Source organism: Vidua chalybeata, chromosome 5 (assembly GCF_026979565.1).
Source record: "Vidua chalybeata isolate OUT-0048 chromosome 5, bVidCha1 merged haplotype, whole genome shotgun sequence".
Classification (NCBI taxonomy): Eukaryota; Metazoa; Chordata; class Aves; order Passeriformes; family Viduidae; genus Vidua; species Vidua chalybeata.
In genome coordinates, this window is record NC_071534.1 from 53,205,589 (window position 1) to 53,225,927 (window position 20,339).

General features: G+C 37.9%; 1 protein-coding gene across 1 annotated transcript in view; it reads left to right on the forward strand.

Annotated features, from left to right (window-relative positions):
* The window catches only part of IL17REL (interleukin 17 receptor E like), a 44,706-nt gene that overhangs the window by 4,182 nt on the left and 20,185 nt on the right, over window positions 1-20,339 (forward strand). The window contains exon 3 of the mRNA XM_053943100.1: window positions 17,132-17,159. Coding sequence (XP_053799075.1) covers window positions 17,132-17,159 — 28 coding nt within the window. The remainder of the gene's footprint in view (window positions 1-17,131; window positions 17,160-20,339) is intronic.

Genomic DNA, 20,339 nt, shown 5'->3' on the forward strand with positions numbered 1-20,339 from the left:
CAGTGGTGCCAGAGAGGTGTGAGAGGGAGGAATGAGAGGTTTCAGAAATTGCTAATTATGTTAGGAACATATGAAACACTGCATTTGCTATGAATAAATGAATTAAGCATGAGAAAGAGTAAAACATGTTTTTCATTTTGTGGTTTGAATGTAACCAGTATTAAATTTAATGACTTCTGCATGTGCATGAAAGGGGTGTGAACCATACCGTCTCCTTAACAGCTTTGGATTTGTACGATTCCAAATATCCCCGCAAAGGGGCAGTATGGAGATACTATGCTCTTGGCATTCTGAAATTGTAAACATAGATATAGTACATTGAAAGATAAATAAATAAATAAAAGGGATTAAATAATAGGCAATCTGACTTTCAGTCTTAGTGGAGGATGATAATTGTGTACTGGCTACAGAGAAGTGAAATTGATATTATGAAAGAATTTGGCTGTCTGTGTAAACTTCTGCTTGAAGATGTTGATATTTAGGACAAGCAGTGAGACATTCTAAAGATTGTTTAAATATGGTGGTACTACCCAGATATTAAGTTAGTTCATGTTAAAGTAATTTATTTTATATTTAATATGTGTATCCTGGAAAAACAGTAGGAATAAAGATGCTTATAAAATACTAGATTGAGCAAAAAAAAGCCCTCTCTATATTTAAATATTCATGTTCTATAGTTAATGTTTTCTGTATTCAAGTTCTGTAGTCTCTAGCTACTTAGATGTTTTTAGAATAATAAAATATAGGCATAACAGATTAATCTCTAGAAGTACCCAAATACTTTTCAAGAATTTTTATGTGCTTATATTTATGAATGCAAATACACATGCATTTTAAATAATTTATGCTCCTTGGTCTGCTGCAATGAGAGTTTGAAATAGAAATGATTTTTCATTCTAATTTATCCCTTCAAAGCGTGTAGGACTATCAGACTCAGTGTGTAAAAATCAACATCAACCATTTTTGATGGGTTTCAGTCTAGGGGATAGGATTCAGTTCATGTTCTATGTGATGTTTCTGCTAGCTCTATTCAGTAGAATCTTGAATGCATTAATGACTTTTTAAGACAAAAATGTTTTCTCAGAGGGAACAATAATGATCTCAACAGGATAAATTGCTGCCAGCATAGCATTTTCAATCTAGTGCAAAGCACTTTAGCTACATGAACTTTAGAATCTCATGACTAGCTTGTTAGAGGAAACTTCTTCCTCCTTTTCCTTTGAAAGTAACTTAATTTCTCTGCATAACTGACCATGATTTTTGGGCTCAATCCAGCTCATGAGTTATTCTAAAAGGGAGCAGTCAATTTTCCCCATGATGTATAACTCGGAGTTCATAGGGGCACTAGCCAGGGGTTACAGTTTGCCTTTGTCTGTGTGAAATATGTTTGTACTTCCTTCTGCTATATCACATCAGATCACAAAGTAGAGAATCAATGACTTATTTCTAGCAATTTCCTTAATGTGATAATGAGATATTGTAGTTTTAAAACTATCAGAGATTTCTGCAGCTGCTATTGTTACAAGTGAACATTATAAATTTTCTTTTTTTCTCATGAAGTTTTCCCAGAAGTTTGTACAGTAAATTTCTCTTTTGCATTCAAACTTCAAGCTGTGTGGTTCTTCATAAGGCAATAGGGATATGAAAAGCAATAATTTGCATTTTTCTGCGTTTTTCAAACTATGGGTATTGTCAGAAACTTTTTAGCAGGTTTAATAATTGAAACTGTTGAGTTTGACCAGTAGACTAGATTTTAGTGTGGTGCTGTCCACTAGATATTTGTGAGCAGTTTTGACCTCCATGGGTACTCCTTATCAGAGTAAAGCACTGGTTGTACTTAGAAGGCAAATAGTGACATAACTATTTTGAGGCATATGACTTGTAAAACAGCTGCATTGAACTGTTATCACAACTTTATGAATTATTCTTAGTTTACCATGGGTATTCAGCAAGATATCCTTGCACTACCTTGTGTAAGGCAATATTCAGGTTTCATTACTGTAACACAAACTGCACATCTGTTCAGTACAGGAAATGAAAAAAAAAGAACATTGGATGTTTATGCCAGTATTATGTGAAATTTTAAACAGCATGAAAAATATACAGCTGTGGGTTGAATGATGGCAAATGAACAACTAAGCTTTTATTATGTGTTATGATTTATTTCTCCTTCTTTATTTTAATAGCTTGGCTTTAGAGCTCATGTGGTATTCTAGTATTCAAAGATTAAATGCTATGGGCATGTTCTCCATGCCCCACCCAATAGGAAACATAGTTATCAACCAAGTTTCCCTGTAAAAGCATAGGGGAATCCCAGCCTACAATTGAAATTGGGTTTTTGCCCTACTCATTTTACAATCCACATTGTTTGCAGGCTGTACACAAAGAAATATGCTTATGCCAAATTTGATTCAACAGCTGGTAAAGATCAAGAGCACTACATTTAAAAAACACTCCCCAGAATACTATGAAATATTATTTGTATTGTCTGCCATTTAATGCAGTAATACTTCCAAAGTCTATGGATAAAGAAGGAAACACTAAACTGAATCTGGGATTTCCTTCTAATTATAAAGGTTATTGGCAGTGAATCCTTGATATATAACTGCTGCTTGTTCCTGCTATTCATAATCAAAATACATGGTGGTTCTTTACTGGATATTTATACCATGGATCAGTCCATTTTTGCTGAATAATACACACTGCAAAACCAGTGATATAGTCCACAAAGTCAGCTGAAATAAATTGCTATTCTTTGTTAATTATTAAGCAATTAATATTCTAAAAGTGATCCCAAGCCTCTAGAAAAGGGACATGATTATGTGAGTGACATAAGTCAATTGTCCTCTAAAATCTGATTGAAAACATAATTTTAGACATGGCAAATGTCTAAAGAGACTGATCAGAGACCTGGCTTCCTCAGAGTGAGTGAGAGAGATACATCATGAAATCCCATCATAGGAATACAATTTAACATAGATTTTTTTTGGGTATGCATTGATATATCTGATGACTGAAGGAGATGCATAAAAATATAAAACATATCCTTTGCTAATATTTGTGAGGTGCAGTACAATCCACAAGAGCATGCCCTGGACAGAAAGCCAAGGGTCTACTTCTCTGCCTGTCATTGAATCACTTGTGTGGCTCTCTTCAAGTAATTTAATTTCTCTGGATTTCACAAGTACAACAGAGTTCTGACCTTCCTGTGTGGTGTGTCTTAATTATATGTTTTCATTAACTGCTTTGAATATTATAATTATGAGTTAAGTACTCATTAGTTAGAACTTAAGGGGCTCAGTCATACTGAGTCATTGTATTAGAGTGATATTAACCCATTTGCTTAGGTATCTTTGCTTGCCTTCTCTGCTGGTGCTTAGAAGAGTTGCAATTCAGCACGTTTGGGCAGCTTATCTCTTTTACTATGTTTCACATTTTCTTTTTGGGTCAAAAATAGCTTGGCAATGATATAAGACAGCTTCCTGTTGTGTCCTATGCCGCTAGTTGGGTGCTGTCACATATCCTCCTCCCCTGAGAAGGAAACAGCCAGTGACAGGTACAAACAGGGACTTCCTGCAGTGTTCTGTAGTGTTACAGCATGTACCACTACCAGCTCCTATAAGAGAGGTGGAGATGGAGAAAGCTCTGCAATTCAGAACTTGCAAAAAAATGCAATGGTAAGTTTTGGGCTTTTTCCCTTCTCTCTTCCTCAGGAACTCCAGGAAAAGGATGCAAGGTCTGGAAAGAGACTAGCCACTGGAATAGCAAGCACAGAATACAAGCAGTCATGAAAGTTGGGGGCACAGATTTAACAGGTGTTTGAACTGGACCTGACAAAGTGTCTTGGAGCTTAAACATGAGGCAGTGCTAGAAGATTCATCATGAGAGATCAGCATCAGTTATGTGCAATCAGTATATAATCTTCTGCAAATAGCAGGAGACACATATTTGATAAACCCAAAAAGGGATATATAAGCAAGCTCAGCAGAAGATGGGAGCAGCTGGCTTTTATTATTGGCAGTGAATTTTACCTTACAAATCTCTCTCAGCCCTAATCTTAGGGATCTGATCTGTCCTTCAGCTCCATTTGGACCCAAAACTAGGTAGTAGGTATTGAGGCTTGGAAGTAGGTGCTTTCCACAGCCATCTGATTGCTTTGCAGTTGGAAAACTACCTGTAATTTGATCAAATCTGGGTGGGACAGGTTTTCTAGGAGTGGTAAAAACTTTAACGAGAACACGTGGTGTGACCTAGCTGGAACTCTTGCAGGAAGGTCTAGGAACAGTTTAATTAGTACTTTTGTGGAGCTGGCAGTGCTGTATCTGATACATTGTCATGTGTATTTATACTACTCCATTCTTCCTCTCCTGCCAGAATGCCTGTGCATAGGAGAGACCCACCAGGGATGATAAAAAATGAGAAGGACCAAAAGAAGTTTAAAAGACTTCTTTCTAAGGATAGGTTTGGATGCTCTCTGGGCTTTTCGGCTCAGCATTAAAATGCTAGGATTTGCTGGTAGATGGATGGATGGATGGATAAATTTAGACCTAACAAAGGAGTTTCCTCCTATCTCTGCCTAAAAATAATTTGATTTATGGGAGCCATAAGTTTCTGTGTGCTGTGTTGTGGCTTGGTGATTGTTTAAACCAGGATCCCACATTTGAAGTTCTATGTGTTTCATTACCATTATCCCCAAAACAGATCCCTAGGTTTTATATACCAGCCTGTTACAGATGTTTTCATAGTAGTTTTCATACTATCATAAAAATATATTTCCTTATATTTTTCCCTGATTTTGTTAACATTTATTGGCTATTTTTTGAAAACCAGGAACTTATTTGCCATCTTAAAAACAAAACCCAGAAAGTATGCCCCAAACTGCAGTGTGTTGCTGAGGAAATTTCAGACCAACTCTGAACTACTTATCTGGGAATGATCACAGAACCAGTAAATTAATGTATACTCAGTAGTGATACAGACACATCACAGCACTACCCCTACATTGACAACCATAGGAATTCACTGGGCCAGAATTTTCTGAGTGAATAGACTGGAAAATCACAGTGATGCTGAGCACTGGGATGGATTGCCTGTGGAGCTTATAGAGATCTCCATACACACTAAGAAAATATACCTGAGATGTGTTTAATGTAGCTCACATATGTCTCAGATAAAGGTCTTTCTTACAAAGGCAGAAATGTAGAGTAGATGACATCTTGGGTTTTTTTTCTAAGACAAGCATCTCTGCTTTCATTCATTCATTCATCCATTTTTCTTTTGTGGGATCTACAGATGGTCCTTCAAACAATATTTGACTTAATCCTTTGCAACAGTCATCAGAGCTGAAGACTTGTTTTGCTCTATGGCATGTCTTGTCCTTCCAGCATGCAAAATATAGGACTCACCATGAAAACTGTATGGGACATGCAATCTCATTCAGGAAGTGTCTATGCAAAAATGAAGAGAGTTTTAGTTTTAATTTGCAAATTACCTGTGGGTCTTTCTCTTACAAGGAAATGTTTCAACATAGTTGCTTTGAATAAGTGTGGTAAATTTCAAGAATTTCTGGAAAACTGTTTGTCTTGCTATTGCCTCTACTTGTCTGCATATTTTCAGAGAGTATGAATCACATAAACAACATTGTACAGTACTAGAAGTGCATTCATTGTCTTTTCTTGGAAAAACTTTGAGGAAATAGAATTTATTGCAGTTAAGATTTTTCACTGTATCCAGTTTTATTTTTCCCCTGTACCCCAACATATCCAAACTTCCTTCATCTTTTTCCTGCTTCCTCATCTCCCTGACATGCTGTTCTTTTTCCTATGACTGCAGTGATTTTTCTCCATTGCTTTTTGTATTTTGATGGCTTTGTTATAATTTTTCATAATTGCTGTTACCATTCTAGTGTGATGCTTCATGCTTAGTTTTGATAAGCAGTATCTGTTCTTTGGGGTTTTCCCCCCTCATTTTCACCGTATTATATATATATATTTATATATATATTATACAATAGAATAACTTTTAGAGCATGGTCAGATCTTTGTTACATTCAGTCTGCCTTTGTAGCTTATTTTCTCTTCCATTTAGAGGTCAAAAATCACATACAGTTTTCAAGCAAATGTATGGCACAGATGGTTTTCAGTAAGTGCTATCATTAAAAATGAGGCATAGTGTAAAGCAACATGTGAAAGTAGTGAACACTGATGGGTTTATTTAGCTGTTCTAAAATTAGTAGGATCCTGCTTCTTTAGAAACCCTTCTCTTGGACCTCTGTCTCCTTTAATTGCCCTGTGCCAAGTTTAGCAATTACAGTACAAGGAGGATACATTATAAAAAGGTAAGCTATGTGATTATTCCACAGTTTTTTCCCCCTTCCCCATACCCCAGTAAAATTATTATTAACCCCATTAAATTATGATTAAAACAGTAAAAATTTTGAGAATTAGACATATGCAATGACATTTCAAATCATTAATTTGTATTCAATATGATTTATTTATCTTTAAATTTTCCAAATTTATATATAACTAGCTTCTCTATCAATTATTTCAAATTGCAAATGTTTCTGCTAAAATACACAGTAGATATTTTCAGTAGAGTTTCTCTACATGGTAAATCTTGAATTTTTAAAATTTCTCATGTACTCACACAGCTAATTCTTTCAGGGAAAGGTGATTTTGGCTTTTCTTGCTCTTGATAGGAGAGCAAGGGCATGTTTGTAGGGATAGAACCCTGGTATGGGCTTTCTGATGCAGGATTCAGACTTTCAGACATCATAATAATGCAAATACTAATAGCCAGGAGAAAGTTCTCTCTCAAAAATTTTCAAGAATACAGCTGAAAAAAAAATTAATGTATTAATATTTCCCTCATTTTGTTGTGGCTAAAATGTTTCTGTAACTCAAGCAAACACTTTTAGAGCCAATCAGGTATAATTAGCATTGTCTTTAATAGAAGCAGTTCCTGATGCTGTGGCACCAGGCAGGAATGCAGAAGCCTCCCAGGACAGTCATCTGAGACTACCATGGCTTCTACCATGTCCTGTGGGATCATTTGTATATCCTTACACAACATAACAAGCTAAGGCTAGAATAAAAACAAACTCAGCATTAAAAATTACTTCTCACCTGGAAGAGCTACAATCAGGGGTAGTTCCATGATTATGTAGATTTGAGATTTTCTTCTTTATAAGGAGAAGAGGGAGAAACATCATTTTAATTTGAGCTGCAAAACCCAGAAACATGTGCTCCTGCTTTGAAGAGAGTCTCAACCCTGAAGTGTGGCCTCCAAAGTCTTGGAATTGTTATAAGAAATTTTTGCTAAGTGTGCTATGTTATTCTAAATTTTACTATGAGTTTGTGATCCATGATGGCAGGATTAGAAAATTCTTTTTTGTTTTTAAGTTCTTGCATCTCCAACATTTCAGGGTAGTGTCTACATCATTCACCCATTTTGTGATGCTGCTGTGTTCCTGTGGTTCCAGGTTATTAAATACAGATTCAGCGAAGATCAGGAGAAAGCATTAGAGACTTGTCAGGGCAGTATGAGAAACCTGCATACTCAGCATGGTGCTGCATCAGGAAAGGCAAGGGAAAGAGTTAAGCACCCAGTTAGTCTGATATCCACTCTCTAGAGCCCACAAACCTGAGTTATGAGTGAAATTTTCTTTGTGGAAACTCACTTCCACAAAGAAGATGTTCTCTTGTGGAGCAGCTGCTGAGAGATACTCTTCCAAAGCTTCAGTTTCTGGTTTGTTTTCTGATCACTGCTTAGAATACAAAGGAAGTAGGAAACAGATCTCCCATGTGAATCTCCCAGCTTCAAATTTTCACTCAGGCCAGCATTCTTCTATTTCACCTCTTTACATTCTGACTGCTTTGACAGGAGGCCTGGGAAACCCTCTCATTTACCAGGCAGCGTGGCAAACAGGCACCTCAGAACTGCTTCAGTTTAAGAAGGATGTTGAACCTGGTGGTACCTTGATAAGATATCCCCAAGATAAGAACTTGAAAGCTGGAGTATAAAAGGTGGAAAATGCCCACATTCTGCTTTCCTTTACTAATATTTACAGTCTGAAGGAGGCTTTGTTAGTTTTACTCTGTTACTATTAAATCTCCAGCCACCTGCTATGCTGGGTGATGTGGATGTGTCTCACTATGAGTGTCTGCTATCCCTGACATGAGCTAGAGATCATTCCAGTGTTCTGGTCACACACTAAACCCCAAATTGCATGCATCCAGGGATATTTCAGGTCAGAAAAGGAGGGTCTAATAAGCTTAAGTAGCTCTAGTGTTGTGTGGCAATTCGTTGGGTATTATGGATCATGGTGCTGAGCTGAGATTACCACAGTTTGCTTAAATTATATTTCAGGTACCTAAGTCCTCTTTTAGATCTGGCTGACTTAATATTTTTGAAAATGGTTGAAAAATTTTTGCTTTATTTCTCTACCCACTAATGCAAAATCCTCATGGAGAAATTACCTTACTTGGGAATTATGTGACCCTTTTCTCTTGGGCAAAGCTGATGTTTGCATAGATGTGTTGGGTTTGCAAAGTTTTGGTAGCTGGGCTGGGATGGCTTCTGTAAGAAGCTGCCAGCCAGCTCCAAGACAGACCCACCACTGGCCAAGGTTGAGACCATCAGTGATGATGGCATCCTCTGGGATATCAGATTTCTCTTATCCCCTGATGGAGCAGGTGGATGCCTTATGGAGATTGGGACCCTGTGGGAAGCCTGTGGTGGAGCAGGCTCCTGGCAGGACCTGTGGCCTGTGGAGAGAGGAGCCACACTGCAGCAGGTTTGCTGGCAGGATTTGTCACCCTGTGGGGGACCTGCACTGGAGCAGTCTGTTCCTGAAGGACTGTGCCTTGTGGAAGGGATCCACTCTGGAAAAGTTCATAAAGAACTTCAGCCCATGGGAAGGAATCACTGTGAAGGAGTTTGTGAAGGTCTGTCTCCTGTGGGAGGGACCCCTTGCTGGAGCAGGGGAAGGAGGAGTAGTATAAGGAGTCCTCTTCCTGAGAAGGAAGGAGTGGCAGAGACAATGATGATGTGTGATGAACTGACTGCAGCACCCCTTCCTTGTTCCCCTGAACTGCTGAGGGGGAGGAGGTGGACAAATCGGGAAAGAAGTTGAGTCTGTAAAGAAGGGATGGGTGGGACAAAGGTGCTTTAAGGTTTGTTCTTTATTTTCTCATTAACATATCCTGATTTTAATTGGGAATAAATTAAACTCATTTCCCCAAGCTGAGTCTATTTTGCCTGTGATGGCAATTGCTGGGTGATCTCTCCTTGTCCTTATCTCGAACCAGGAGCCTTTTGTTACATTTTCTATTCCCTGTCCAGTGGTGGAAGGGAGCGACAGAGGCACTGTCACTATGGTGGGCACCTGGCATCCATCAGGGGCAACCCACCACAACAGGTAAAATAATGTATCCCCACTTGCATCAGATTCAAAGTTCATTCAAATCAGTGGAATGTGTCTCACCCAACCAAAGTCTTCCACAATTTCTGAATGTGAGCAGTGTGGAAGTTTTCATTTATAAATTTCACAGTGTACAGCTGAGCACTGAGTGCTGCTCCTGGGACTGACTCTAGACATATATTAAAAGAATGGTTGCCTAGAGCGAAACAATGAGGGCTTTGCTGTGTATGCCAGAGAACTGGAAAACAAGGCCTGCAGTATGTCTCCTCTTTTTGCTGAGCAATAGTGTTAGGATATATGAGAAGACCGTAACTAGAATAGAAAAGTATCTTCAGGCAAAAATAAAAATACATATTTCCAAATGAAATAATTACTGTCTCCAGCAGCAGGAGGAACAATTCTGTCCTGGAGACTATCTTATAATCTTCACTTGAATTCTTGCTATATTTTTCTTTCTTCTCTGTTCTTTTCTATGGCAATCTTACGGCCCACTGATTCCAGTCACCTCTGAGGCTGCTAGTCTCAGTTCTGTCAGTGGAAGAAGCTCCTTCTTGCTGAAGGAGCTTTTTTCTTGTAGCCTGTTTTGTGCTACAAAGTTCATTATAACATCCTAACCTCAAAGCACATGGTTAACTGGAGGGCTTGTGGAATCTGTGTCCTCCAGTTTTTCAAGAAATGACCAAAGTAATTGTTGACTTGATCTGGTGCTGGTGACAGTACTGCTTCTAGCAGGAGGCTGGACTTGGTGACCTTCAGAAGCCCCTTCCACCCTACATTTCTTTGATTCCATTTTATCATTCCCTGTATGAGATTTCCAGTAAGTAATTGAAATAATTAATGCTGTGTCAGAGTGTCCCTGTCCAATTGTTATACTACAAGTGCTGATTTGGTAGATTAGTTCTCCTTTCATGTAGCTGAGTGGTCTGAAATTTTTGACAGTCTGTGTATGGGATGGTGCTGATTTATACCAGCTGATGGTATGGCAGTCAAAGTACATTTTAATTTTACTCTGTCTATTGTTCGCTATTCTGTTTTGTTAACAACTTGTGTTAATATTGTAGGAAACATGGCATCAAAATGATTAACAATTTTTTTTTTGTTTGGTTCTTTTTATTTCTAAAAGAAAGAAGTTAACGCATACTGTTGCTTCAAGCAAATTCTGCTTCTAGTCCTGGAGCTGAAGCATACAATAGAACAGGCAGCTTATATTTCAGGCAGTCATAGCTCCCTTTGGTCCAATAAATTTAAAAGCAACTAGTTTATATGTAGGTCCTTTTTTGTATCTCAACATTACTTTTAAATAAAATTAATGAAAAAAAAATAGAAGCAGGGAATATTCTTCCCAGTTGAGAGACCTCAAAGCAATATTGTTTTGTCTGGCTATTCACTTATAGGATAAATGTATGTCACTGCCAAGAGTTCAGAGAAATTACTGTGCTTCTAACTCTTCTAGTTGTTCTACTCTGTGAGAAGGATTCAGCCATGTAGCCACTGCTAGGGCCAGAAGATATTATATGCCACATGCAGTACTGATAACATATGGAACAGTGCAGTTAAAATATAGGAACAGGATTCCTTTGCATCAGTCAGTGCAGGAGGAAATGCATACTGCCTGGGAAACAGAAATCTCTGTTATACCTGACTAATAGCAGGTAAACAGAAGGATGAAAATCTAAGGGGGCTGAAGGTCTTAGTCATGGGCTCCTGCACTCCTGAAGTGCTGCTAAGCTGTGATGGATGTGTTGGCCTTGTGACAAGGAGCAGGTTGTGGAAGACAGGGTCTGTACCTTTGCATTTACATGTGAAATGGAAGGTAGTGCAATGACAGTTGGTAACAGTCTCTGCTTGAGATCCCCGTGAAGTCTTACTGGAGAGTGTCCAGTAATCTTCAGTAAACATAATCATGTCTTCCCTATTTGTTCATGGCTGTTTCACTGATGAGCTCAGAGCCCATGAACAGAGCGTTAACTCAGCCAGATGTTACCTTGCTCTGCCGGACTCAGGCCAGCTCTCATCCAAAAAGTGCATGACCTCGTTAGCACTGTACTGAGCCTGAGCTTGATATCCCACTCCTCAGTAGCAATTATTCTTTCAGATTCATCACTGCACTAATGTGATGGGATGTTTTTCATTCCACTTGGAACACACAGGGAAAAGACCTGGAGCTGGATAATGTGTAGGCAAGACTCAGATGTTTTGTTTTTAGCATTCTGTAAAACAATCCAGCAGCATCCAGGTGTTTTTGTAGTTTAAAGTAGTCCAAAAGAATGCTTTGCCATAAGTTTGGGTGCCTATTTCTTTTCTGCATGAATAACAGTCCAAATGTTTCCATCTATGACTGCTTAGCTAATCTCACTGCACACTACTCACACGTATCAGATCACCACATTGTCAGTAAAAGCTGAAGAACAACCTCATGGTTTGCCAAAAATTGAAAACTGTCATTAGTAACATAGTTTTACCTTGGCAATGAGAATAATTACACATGATGCCAAAACAAATACAGATGCTCCTTTAGAGAAAAGGTCTTTTGAGGGCACTGTATCAGCAGTACTAACTACGAATTTTTAAGAGTTCTACATTTTCATATTAATTATATTAATCATTGCAATTTCTCTGGTTCTTGGTAAATATAACCACAACTGAATTCACTTGCCAAGTGTGTTTTGGAGGTCTATTATTTTTCCTTTTCGCTCACTTCCAATTTTTTGTATAAATACTTGATGATGATATAGTTAAGTCTTATTTCATTGGGACAGGAATCATTATGCTGTCACTGTGCTTTCTTTTACTGTAAAGAATTCTGTTTCCTTACATTTGGTAAGATAAATACAGCAGTGAGCTTTCTAAGAACATAATAAGAAAAGTTCTGTGAGGTTCCAGTCCCCATCAGCATCAATGATATGTAAATTGCAAAGGCATTATGGCCTTTATCTATGAAAATAGGTCTGGAAAAAGCTAAAACATACTTCATTATTTCCCTCCATGAAGTAATTCCTAGATCGTTTCTGGCACTGAATGTCTCTGTGAAAGGAATTACAGTGATTTGTTGATGGTCTGTGGAGCTTTTGATACAGATAGAGCTCTGAATCACCTCTGTTTCCATCCAAAGTTCTTAAATGGTGGAGATGCATATAACTTTGACTGTGGCTGTCCACTGCTCAAAGAACTTTTCCTTATGGAGGTGATTGAGATCACACTGGCATGCCAGGTTTTTTACTAGAGGCCATGAGAAATCATTGAGGACTCTAATGGACTAGCATCTGCGGGCTCCTCCCTCTGTGAACTGAATGGGTGGACAGCTGAAGAAAGGAAAGCTGCTGTTGGATTGTTCACACAGCAGGGGTAAGTAGCTTCCCCTCTGTGGTGGAGGATATTGCATGGCTGTGGTGTTCCCAACTGAGACAAAGATTAGTATGACTTTACAAGTTATAAAATGAACCCCAATGTCTTCACAGCTATGGATTGTTCTGGTCACTCAGTTTGGACAGGTACATTGAATTAGAAGTTGCTGAGAAGGGTGATGGTAAGAAGGAAAATCTGGTTTATTAGAGAGGAGTAAAAGAGCTTGGCTTTTACAGTCTCACAAAAAATCTGAGAAAAGGCATATTACTGGTTGAAGATAAATGAAATGTAAATTCCAGGGTGGAAAGCATCCATTTAAGTGAAAAGATAATAAGCACAATCAGAAGTCAGTAGAAGCTAACCATTATTGTGTTCATGTAAGAAATTAAAAGGTTTGGTGCTAGTAGACAACAGGTCTTCTGGAATAGCCTTGGCTCTCATAGCAGTGCACATGAAAGCCTGACTGATTTTAAAATGATGCTTCACCAATTTTTGAAAGGGATTAGATTATATGGCACCTGTGGAATAGAGGGGAACGTCAGAATATGGTCATGTTCCTTTCTCTCTGCCTTCTCTGACAACTGAACTTAAAGTAGAAATGTAGCTAATAACTTTGCCAGTGAGCATCACTCAAAAGGGAGGGCTCTATGTTCACTGACTAATGTAGGTGTCTTAACGAATGAATGTTAAATGTCTGACAACCTGGTCCCAAGCAAAGAATACATTTTAAGGATTTTTCAGGCTTCTTACTATTCCTTATAGAGTTGTGGAAGAGCTTCCACCAGCTCTTCTATGAATGAGGTACAACAGAAATAACAGGTAGACTGTGAACCCAAATTTTCGTCAGACTCTTTCCTGCATGACAGAACATCCAGGGAAGAATTTCCACAATTCTGCACTTGATTTAGTGCCTGAAGATATGAGAGGAAATGGGAAGCAGATTTGATCTTTGTTTCTTTTTCTTGGCAATTTTGATTCATGAAAACACTCTCTATGCCCCTAATCCAAGTCTTCCTCTGCTGATCTCACTCTCTTCTCTACAGTTGTTAGAACAATGGGATATTACAATTGTCTTAGATTGAGGAGAAGTTGCTGTGCTAGCTAAAAAGTTGGCACCACATCTTCTATTCAGAATGCTGCATGCTGGTGGTGTCTGTTCAGATAACCTCTAGCTACAGTTGAGTAATACCACAAATGGGGAAAACCCCAGAGAAACAGGAAAATCCCTAACTGTTTGTGCATTGTGTAAGTATATTTTACTTAGGCTCTTTGCCAAAGAAGATATGAATTAAAGATTCTCCCTGTATAGGAGTAAAATGTACTATCATGTTCAGGATCTTATTTTTGCATAAAAGATGCCCTTGGCATTTGTAAAAGAGGAAGAAAATTTCCATTCCTGTTTTAGTGTGTTATGTTTTTCTATTGCACTCATTACTGAAAATTCCTGAAAACAAAAGATATAGAAAGTGGGAGAGGAACTTTGTTAATTCATTTGAGTTATTCTTTCAGACAAATGGTCTCTTTGGACTGTTTTGCAAAGTGATTGTAAAAGAAAATACCACCCCCACCCACTTGCTATTGTACAATAAAAAGAAACACTTCTTAAAAAAATAAGAAATTGGTCTATGACCAAATGTTGCTGTAACTGGCAAGTGTTTGTGCAAATATTTGATTATGTAAACCTTCCCAACAACTCCTCACCCAGAACAACCTAGTGCCCAAGAATGACAAAACATCTCACTACCAGATCAAAAGTCACAGAAGGATGTTTCTTTCATTCCTGTGGAAAAGTCAAGAAAATAAATGTAAGAGTTCAGATGGTAGGATTCCTCTATGCAATAGTGAAAGCTAGTAATTAATTAGGATAGACTAAAAGGTATAAGTGAATTTCTTTATCATGCCACAGCCCATGGAAGTGGGTGTTTCGGTTTTCCCCCTGCAATATATGTAATTTAATTATTTTACATTCAGTTTTCATTTTTCAGGTTTCACAACAGGGGGATGACCTCCTCTAATTAAAGGGCTGAATCCTCTGATTTTTGTGAGGATTTTTTTGTTGTTTAATTCAGTGTGATCTTGATTTTTAAATGTAATTTTTGCACTAAGGTTGTAACCAGAAAGAATGTTTAGAGAAGTTAAAGATGCTGTTCTAAGAAATTTTGACTGGCAATTGGGAACTCTGTCAAGCCACCTAACCAAAATATTTTCAACAGTCTGGCTGCAAAATGGGAAGTTAAAAATATGGAAGTAATTTGCTGAATGATCAGCCTCACGAGAGACTAATTTCTCCCAGTAAGTAATGACTGAGAAATTAGTTGATCCAGCAGCTCCTTACAGAAATAATTAATAAATAACAAGTATTTCTATGATACAGCAGAAATTAGGTTTTATCAGTTACCATTTTCAGTTTTTCATGGGGATTTGAGGAAATTATAAAACCTTTGAAATAGAAGTATCCCAGTTTTGGAACAATTATGTAAAGAAATTTGGTATGCTTTATAGAATCATGAAATGTTTTGGGCTGGAAGGGAACTTTAAAGATCATCTAGTTCCCTGCAGTGAGCAGGGATAGCTCCAGCTGGGTCAGGGTACTCAGAGCCCCATCCAATCTGGCCTTGAATGTTTCCACCACCCTCACTCTAAAACATTTTCTTACTTACATCTGATCTAAATCAACTCTCTTTTAATTTAAAACCATTAAGCCTTGTCTGTTGCAACAGGCCCTCATTTGAGTGTCAATGTATTATGCTGTAGAAGCAGCCAAACCAATATCTTTAAAAATGTCACAAATATTTTTTTCTAATCTTTAGTCTAGGACAGTATATTACCACATCTGTCTTATTATAAAATGTGGTTTAAAATACCACCTTTCATGCATTTGCAATTTTTGAGTCATATTACCAAATTGCCAATAGTAAAAGATGACAACTTATGTCCAAAAGTGATTGTTAAAAAATAGAGCTGCCAAAAGGACAGAAGAATAGGAACTGATACAGGTTAGACAGTGGTCACTGGTTTTCTAAAGGCCTCCTTTAAGAAGGAACTTATTTAGCTCAAATGAACAGCTGTCATGAAGGACAGGACACACTTCTCAGGTACCCCAGGCAGCTGCCACAGGGGAGTGAATATGCTGCCCTTTCTCACCCACAGCAATAATATGGTTTTGCTCCACAGCTTTATTTCTGAGGAGCACAGGATTCCCTGTGGATGAAAGCCTCCTGGAAAACCAAGCAATAGTTATTTTATGATGTGCTAATGCTTACCCAGGCTGTAGCCTCCTTTCAATTGCTGTGTTTCAATTCAAGAACTTCTAAATGTCCACCAGAAGACTTTTGCTGGCTCTAAAGCTCACAGATTGTTTGCTTGTTGACAAGATCCTAAAATGTTTTAAAAGGACTGAGAGCTGCCATCCCATTTGAGAGCAGAGGAGACAAGGCGCTGCCTGCTACTTTTGTGGGTGGGATAAAAGTATCTCTGTCAATAGGACACTGCTTTTAAAGGAAAGAACATGGGAACATATATTCTGTATGCAAAAGAATACTGGAATAAGGGCTATGCCAGAACAGCAGCAAACAGTATTAGCTGGCTAAGGAATAGCCTTTCTTTAGAGTGTCATGCATAGCAGTCAAAGTAAGATTTGTTATTTTTGTACTCTACAAAATTTTAGTGTGCGGTTAAATGTTTATTTTACTGGGAAAATGGATGTAGTCTGTCTGAAAGATAGCTGGAAGCTTTTTAAAATCACAATGCCAGGTTCACTTTGCGTCTTACAAAGACACTTTCTCTAGAACACAATAAGTACTGTGGCTGAGTAATTTTATTTTCAGTCTTTAAGCCAGATGTCTGAAATAAAAAGTCCTATTTCTAGACTTCCTTTGCAATTGCCATAATGCTTCCTTTCTAGTAGGATCTTCTAAAAATCATATATATTTAATAATGTTCTAGATATCTTCTCTTGTAAAATCATTGGGTTTCTTTGCCCTGGTGTGAACAAATCCATTTCAGAGTTTAATGAAGTAATGCATTAGCTCTTGGTCAGTAGGAATGGCAGTACCTCATAAAATTATGTCTTTATTTGATGGAACTCTTATACTTATTAAAACAGTTTCATTCACAGTGGAAATGCATGAAAATGAGGATAATGCTGATCTTGTGTCCTCATATGTATCAGGCTGTCATATGCAGCACTGATGTGCTTTTTCACTGTATTGGGAAATAATTTTTTTAACGTTTAAAATTATTTCTGTTGTGGACTATGAATATATTTACCTGTTTAAGGTATGTTTACTTGTGTACAATGATTGAGCAATATTTATTTTTATTATTACCTCAGTTTTTAAAATATTTTGTTTCTGTTTGCAGGGGATTCACTGTAAAAGCAAACCTTCTGGTGAGTATACATCATTCACATTTTTGCTATGTTTGTTTTTAAAGATAATTTATTAATGATATTAAATCCACTATCATATTGACATCAGATCACTGTCATTGCAGGGTTCTGTCATGGCAGGTTCTTTCATAAAAAAAACATTGGAAATTAGTAGGTTTTGATAAACATTAGGTTAACAGTGACAATTGCTTTATAGTTTTCCTTACACTAGTGAAGGTAAGAGAGTTTGCTAAGTCATTTTACATGTTTTTATTGCTTCTACTCATTTTTGATATTGCCTATAGTAATAACACAGGGGTTTGAATTACCTGAACTTTGAAGCCTCCACCAGCCACTCCTCCAGTGCACACAGTCATTTGCAGGGAAGTACGAGGCAGCTGCCTCGCAAACTGTGCCCACTGAGAGGACAGTCACAGTCCTGCCTGAGAGGACAGTCATAATCCCTGCTGAGAGGACTGTCATAGTCCCCACTCAGAGGACAGTCAGTCTCCCCTGAGACAGTCAGTCTCCCCTGAGAGGGCCATCCTAGCTGGAGGCTCAGCTTGGAGCACTGCCTTTCCCGAATCCACATGGCAGTAAGTGCATAGACAGGGGGAAGATGTGATGCTGAGCTCAAGCATGTGAGATGCTGATGCTGCAGCATGGGGCATGAGCTGAATGCCAGCTGGCATGAATCCTTACTCAGAATGCATGGCATCCCAATTTATGGGATTGTGTTGAGATGGAGAGAAAGAATATGTGTATGGAAGGGATGCAGTAAAAAGTCCCACCAGAAAAAATCCCTAGTCTTCTGCCGGTCAGCAGAGCGAACCTTTGGTGGCTGGTTCAGGGGTTGTAAATGAATCTTGTTAGGATTAGGCAGCCGAGTTGGTAGTTGCACAAACCATGTGGAAGGTAGAAGAAACAGGGGTGTTGACCCTTGCTCTGCTAGCTGAAGCATGCCTTTACGTCCTTGAGCAGTACAGGCTGAGAAAATCAAGCCCTTCAACCTGTTCTCAAAGAGAAGAATACCCGTAATTCTGTTGGTTATGAGTTAAAATCTGTGCTGGGTGTTACACAAATGCAGATCTAGATAGTGGAGACTCACAGGTACCACGAGGTGGTGATTCATTCCATCCATTTTAGGACAAGGGGATTTCTATGCTGGGAGTGAGGAAGAGGGGTTGTCACTTTCTGTTGACTACCAGAGTTGCTCAGAGCACAGCCTGGCTGAGTTCAGAAGGGACTTCTGGGAATCATCTGGTCCAACCCCTGGGAATCATCTGGTCCAACCCCTGATGCAGGGACATGCAGATGCTGCACGTCAGATAAGCTAGATGTTTTACCCAACTGGAAGGGCACTGAAGGGTTTGTAAACTAAAGATCCATATCTCTGAAGACGATATACATGAAGCTGGTTGTAGGTTTTTCAGTACTGTCTGAAAAAAACTTATCAGCTGTCTTCAGCACAAGTAACATGTAGGATGACTCAGCCTTAGAGGGGTGATGAAAAAGTGTTTTCTGTCTTCATCCTAATTCACTTATGCAACAGTGGGTGTATACTCCTTTGCATACTTCCTTTTCTATATTATTTTTTTAATTATTTGTTATTTGAGATAAAATTACCTTAAAAGACCTTAACTCTACTGTAGAGGACTTTTGCAGTAGTAATTTCTTTTAGCAGCAACAAAAAGATATTTCCTAAAATTTGCAACCACCACCTCAGTAGTATTTGGCAGTGTGGTTTTGACTCTGCCTTCTTCCTCCTGCTCTTCTAGAGTGTTAGGTAGCACATAAGAACTACTGTAGTATTTGAAATTCACTGTAATATATCCATACATGGATATCAAAGTATCAATGATTTAAAAAAAAAGAAATCTTCAGAAAATGTATTTGGCACAGTATATCACAGTGTTGTTCAATATTGCTAAAAGTTTGAAATGTTTTCTGAACACACAACCATGAAACCCTTTTAATTTACTGTGCATTGCAATCTCTTGTGAAAGAGAGGCTGTCAGTCTAAAATTTAATCAATTTCATAATTGCTATAAGTACTTACAAGTAGTGAATTTTGGTACTTATTAACTGAAGTGCACCATGTGGTTATTGTAGGACAGCATATCTACTTTGCTGATGAATTTTGTTGAATCATACTAATGAACAGATGCAGCAGATACTGTGGTAAATCATATGCAAATAGGTTTGAAATACTACTGTAATTTATAGTCATGGAATGATGTGCCAGTGAAGCAATTCTAGTAGGCTTTAGAGATGCTCACAGATTTAGCACTGTCAGTATCCTTAAGTAGCTCAGATTCTTACAATACTTGTAGGGAAGATATGGCAGATAAAAAAACAGTTAGGATTTTCTATTGGGTGTGGTCCCAGTCTTGTTATTAGAAGGTTTTCTCTGCCTTTTTTTTTTTTTTTTTTTTCCTTCTTCAATTTCATCTTCTTACCTGAGGCTTCAAATTATCCATTTATTCATTTGTATTGCATATCCTTTGCTCAGCTCTGGCTTCTATTATCCAACTGTACATAAGGTGTGATTTGCTGTCATGACAGTTCTAGGTTGATTGCTGCATCATCAGATTAAAAAATTATCTGCTGTGGTTGAGCTGATGGCAAAAGTACAAGGAAATGTCTACATGCTGAATTATAAGCCTTGGTTTCTTTATGCCTGGGCTTATATGTGCACATAATTAAGGAACCTTTTATTAAAGCAACAACCCCTCTCTCATGTAGGGCTAATTACAGCTATTATTCATAAACAGAAAATTTAGGTAAGATTTACCCAACAGATGGTTTGTGTACCAAGATGTATCTTTATGTCTTCTGGGGTATAGATAAAACTACTTGTGTGAAAAGGAAAATGGGGTGTGTTCCAGAAGAGAATATCTTAAGGGGGGATTAAAAGATGATAAAGTAGGAGTTTATTGAAGAATTAGTCAGAAATGAGTCTCATACTGTGATGATTTATACAGTGAATATTATTTTCTGTCAGGTCATCCTTGTATCATGCATTTACTGTAATCCAATGCTAGTATCCTCATGCGTGATATGCTCCATTTAAATGATTTCTAATGAGTTTTGCAGCATGTTTTGCAATTCTCAAAATCTATCATAAAATTAATGGAAAAAAAATCCAAAGTGGAAGCATAATTTCATTTTATTCAGTGTGTTACATATTTGTTCTCAGTT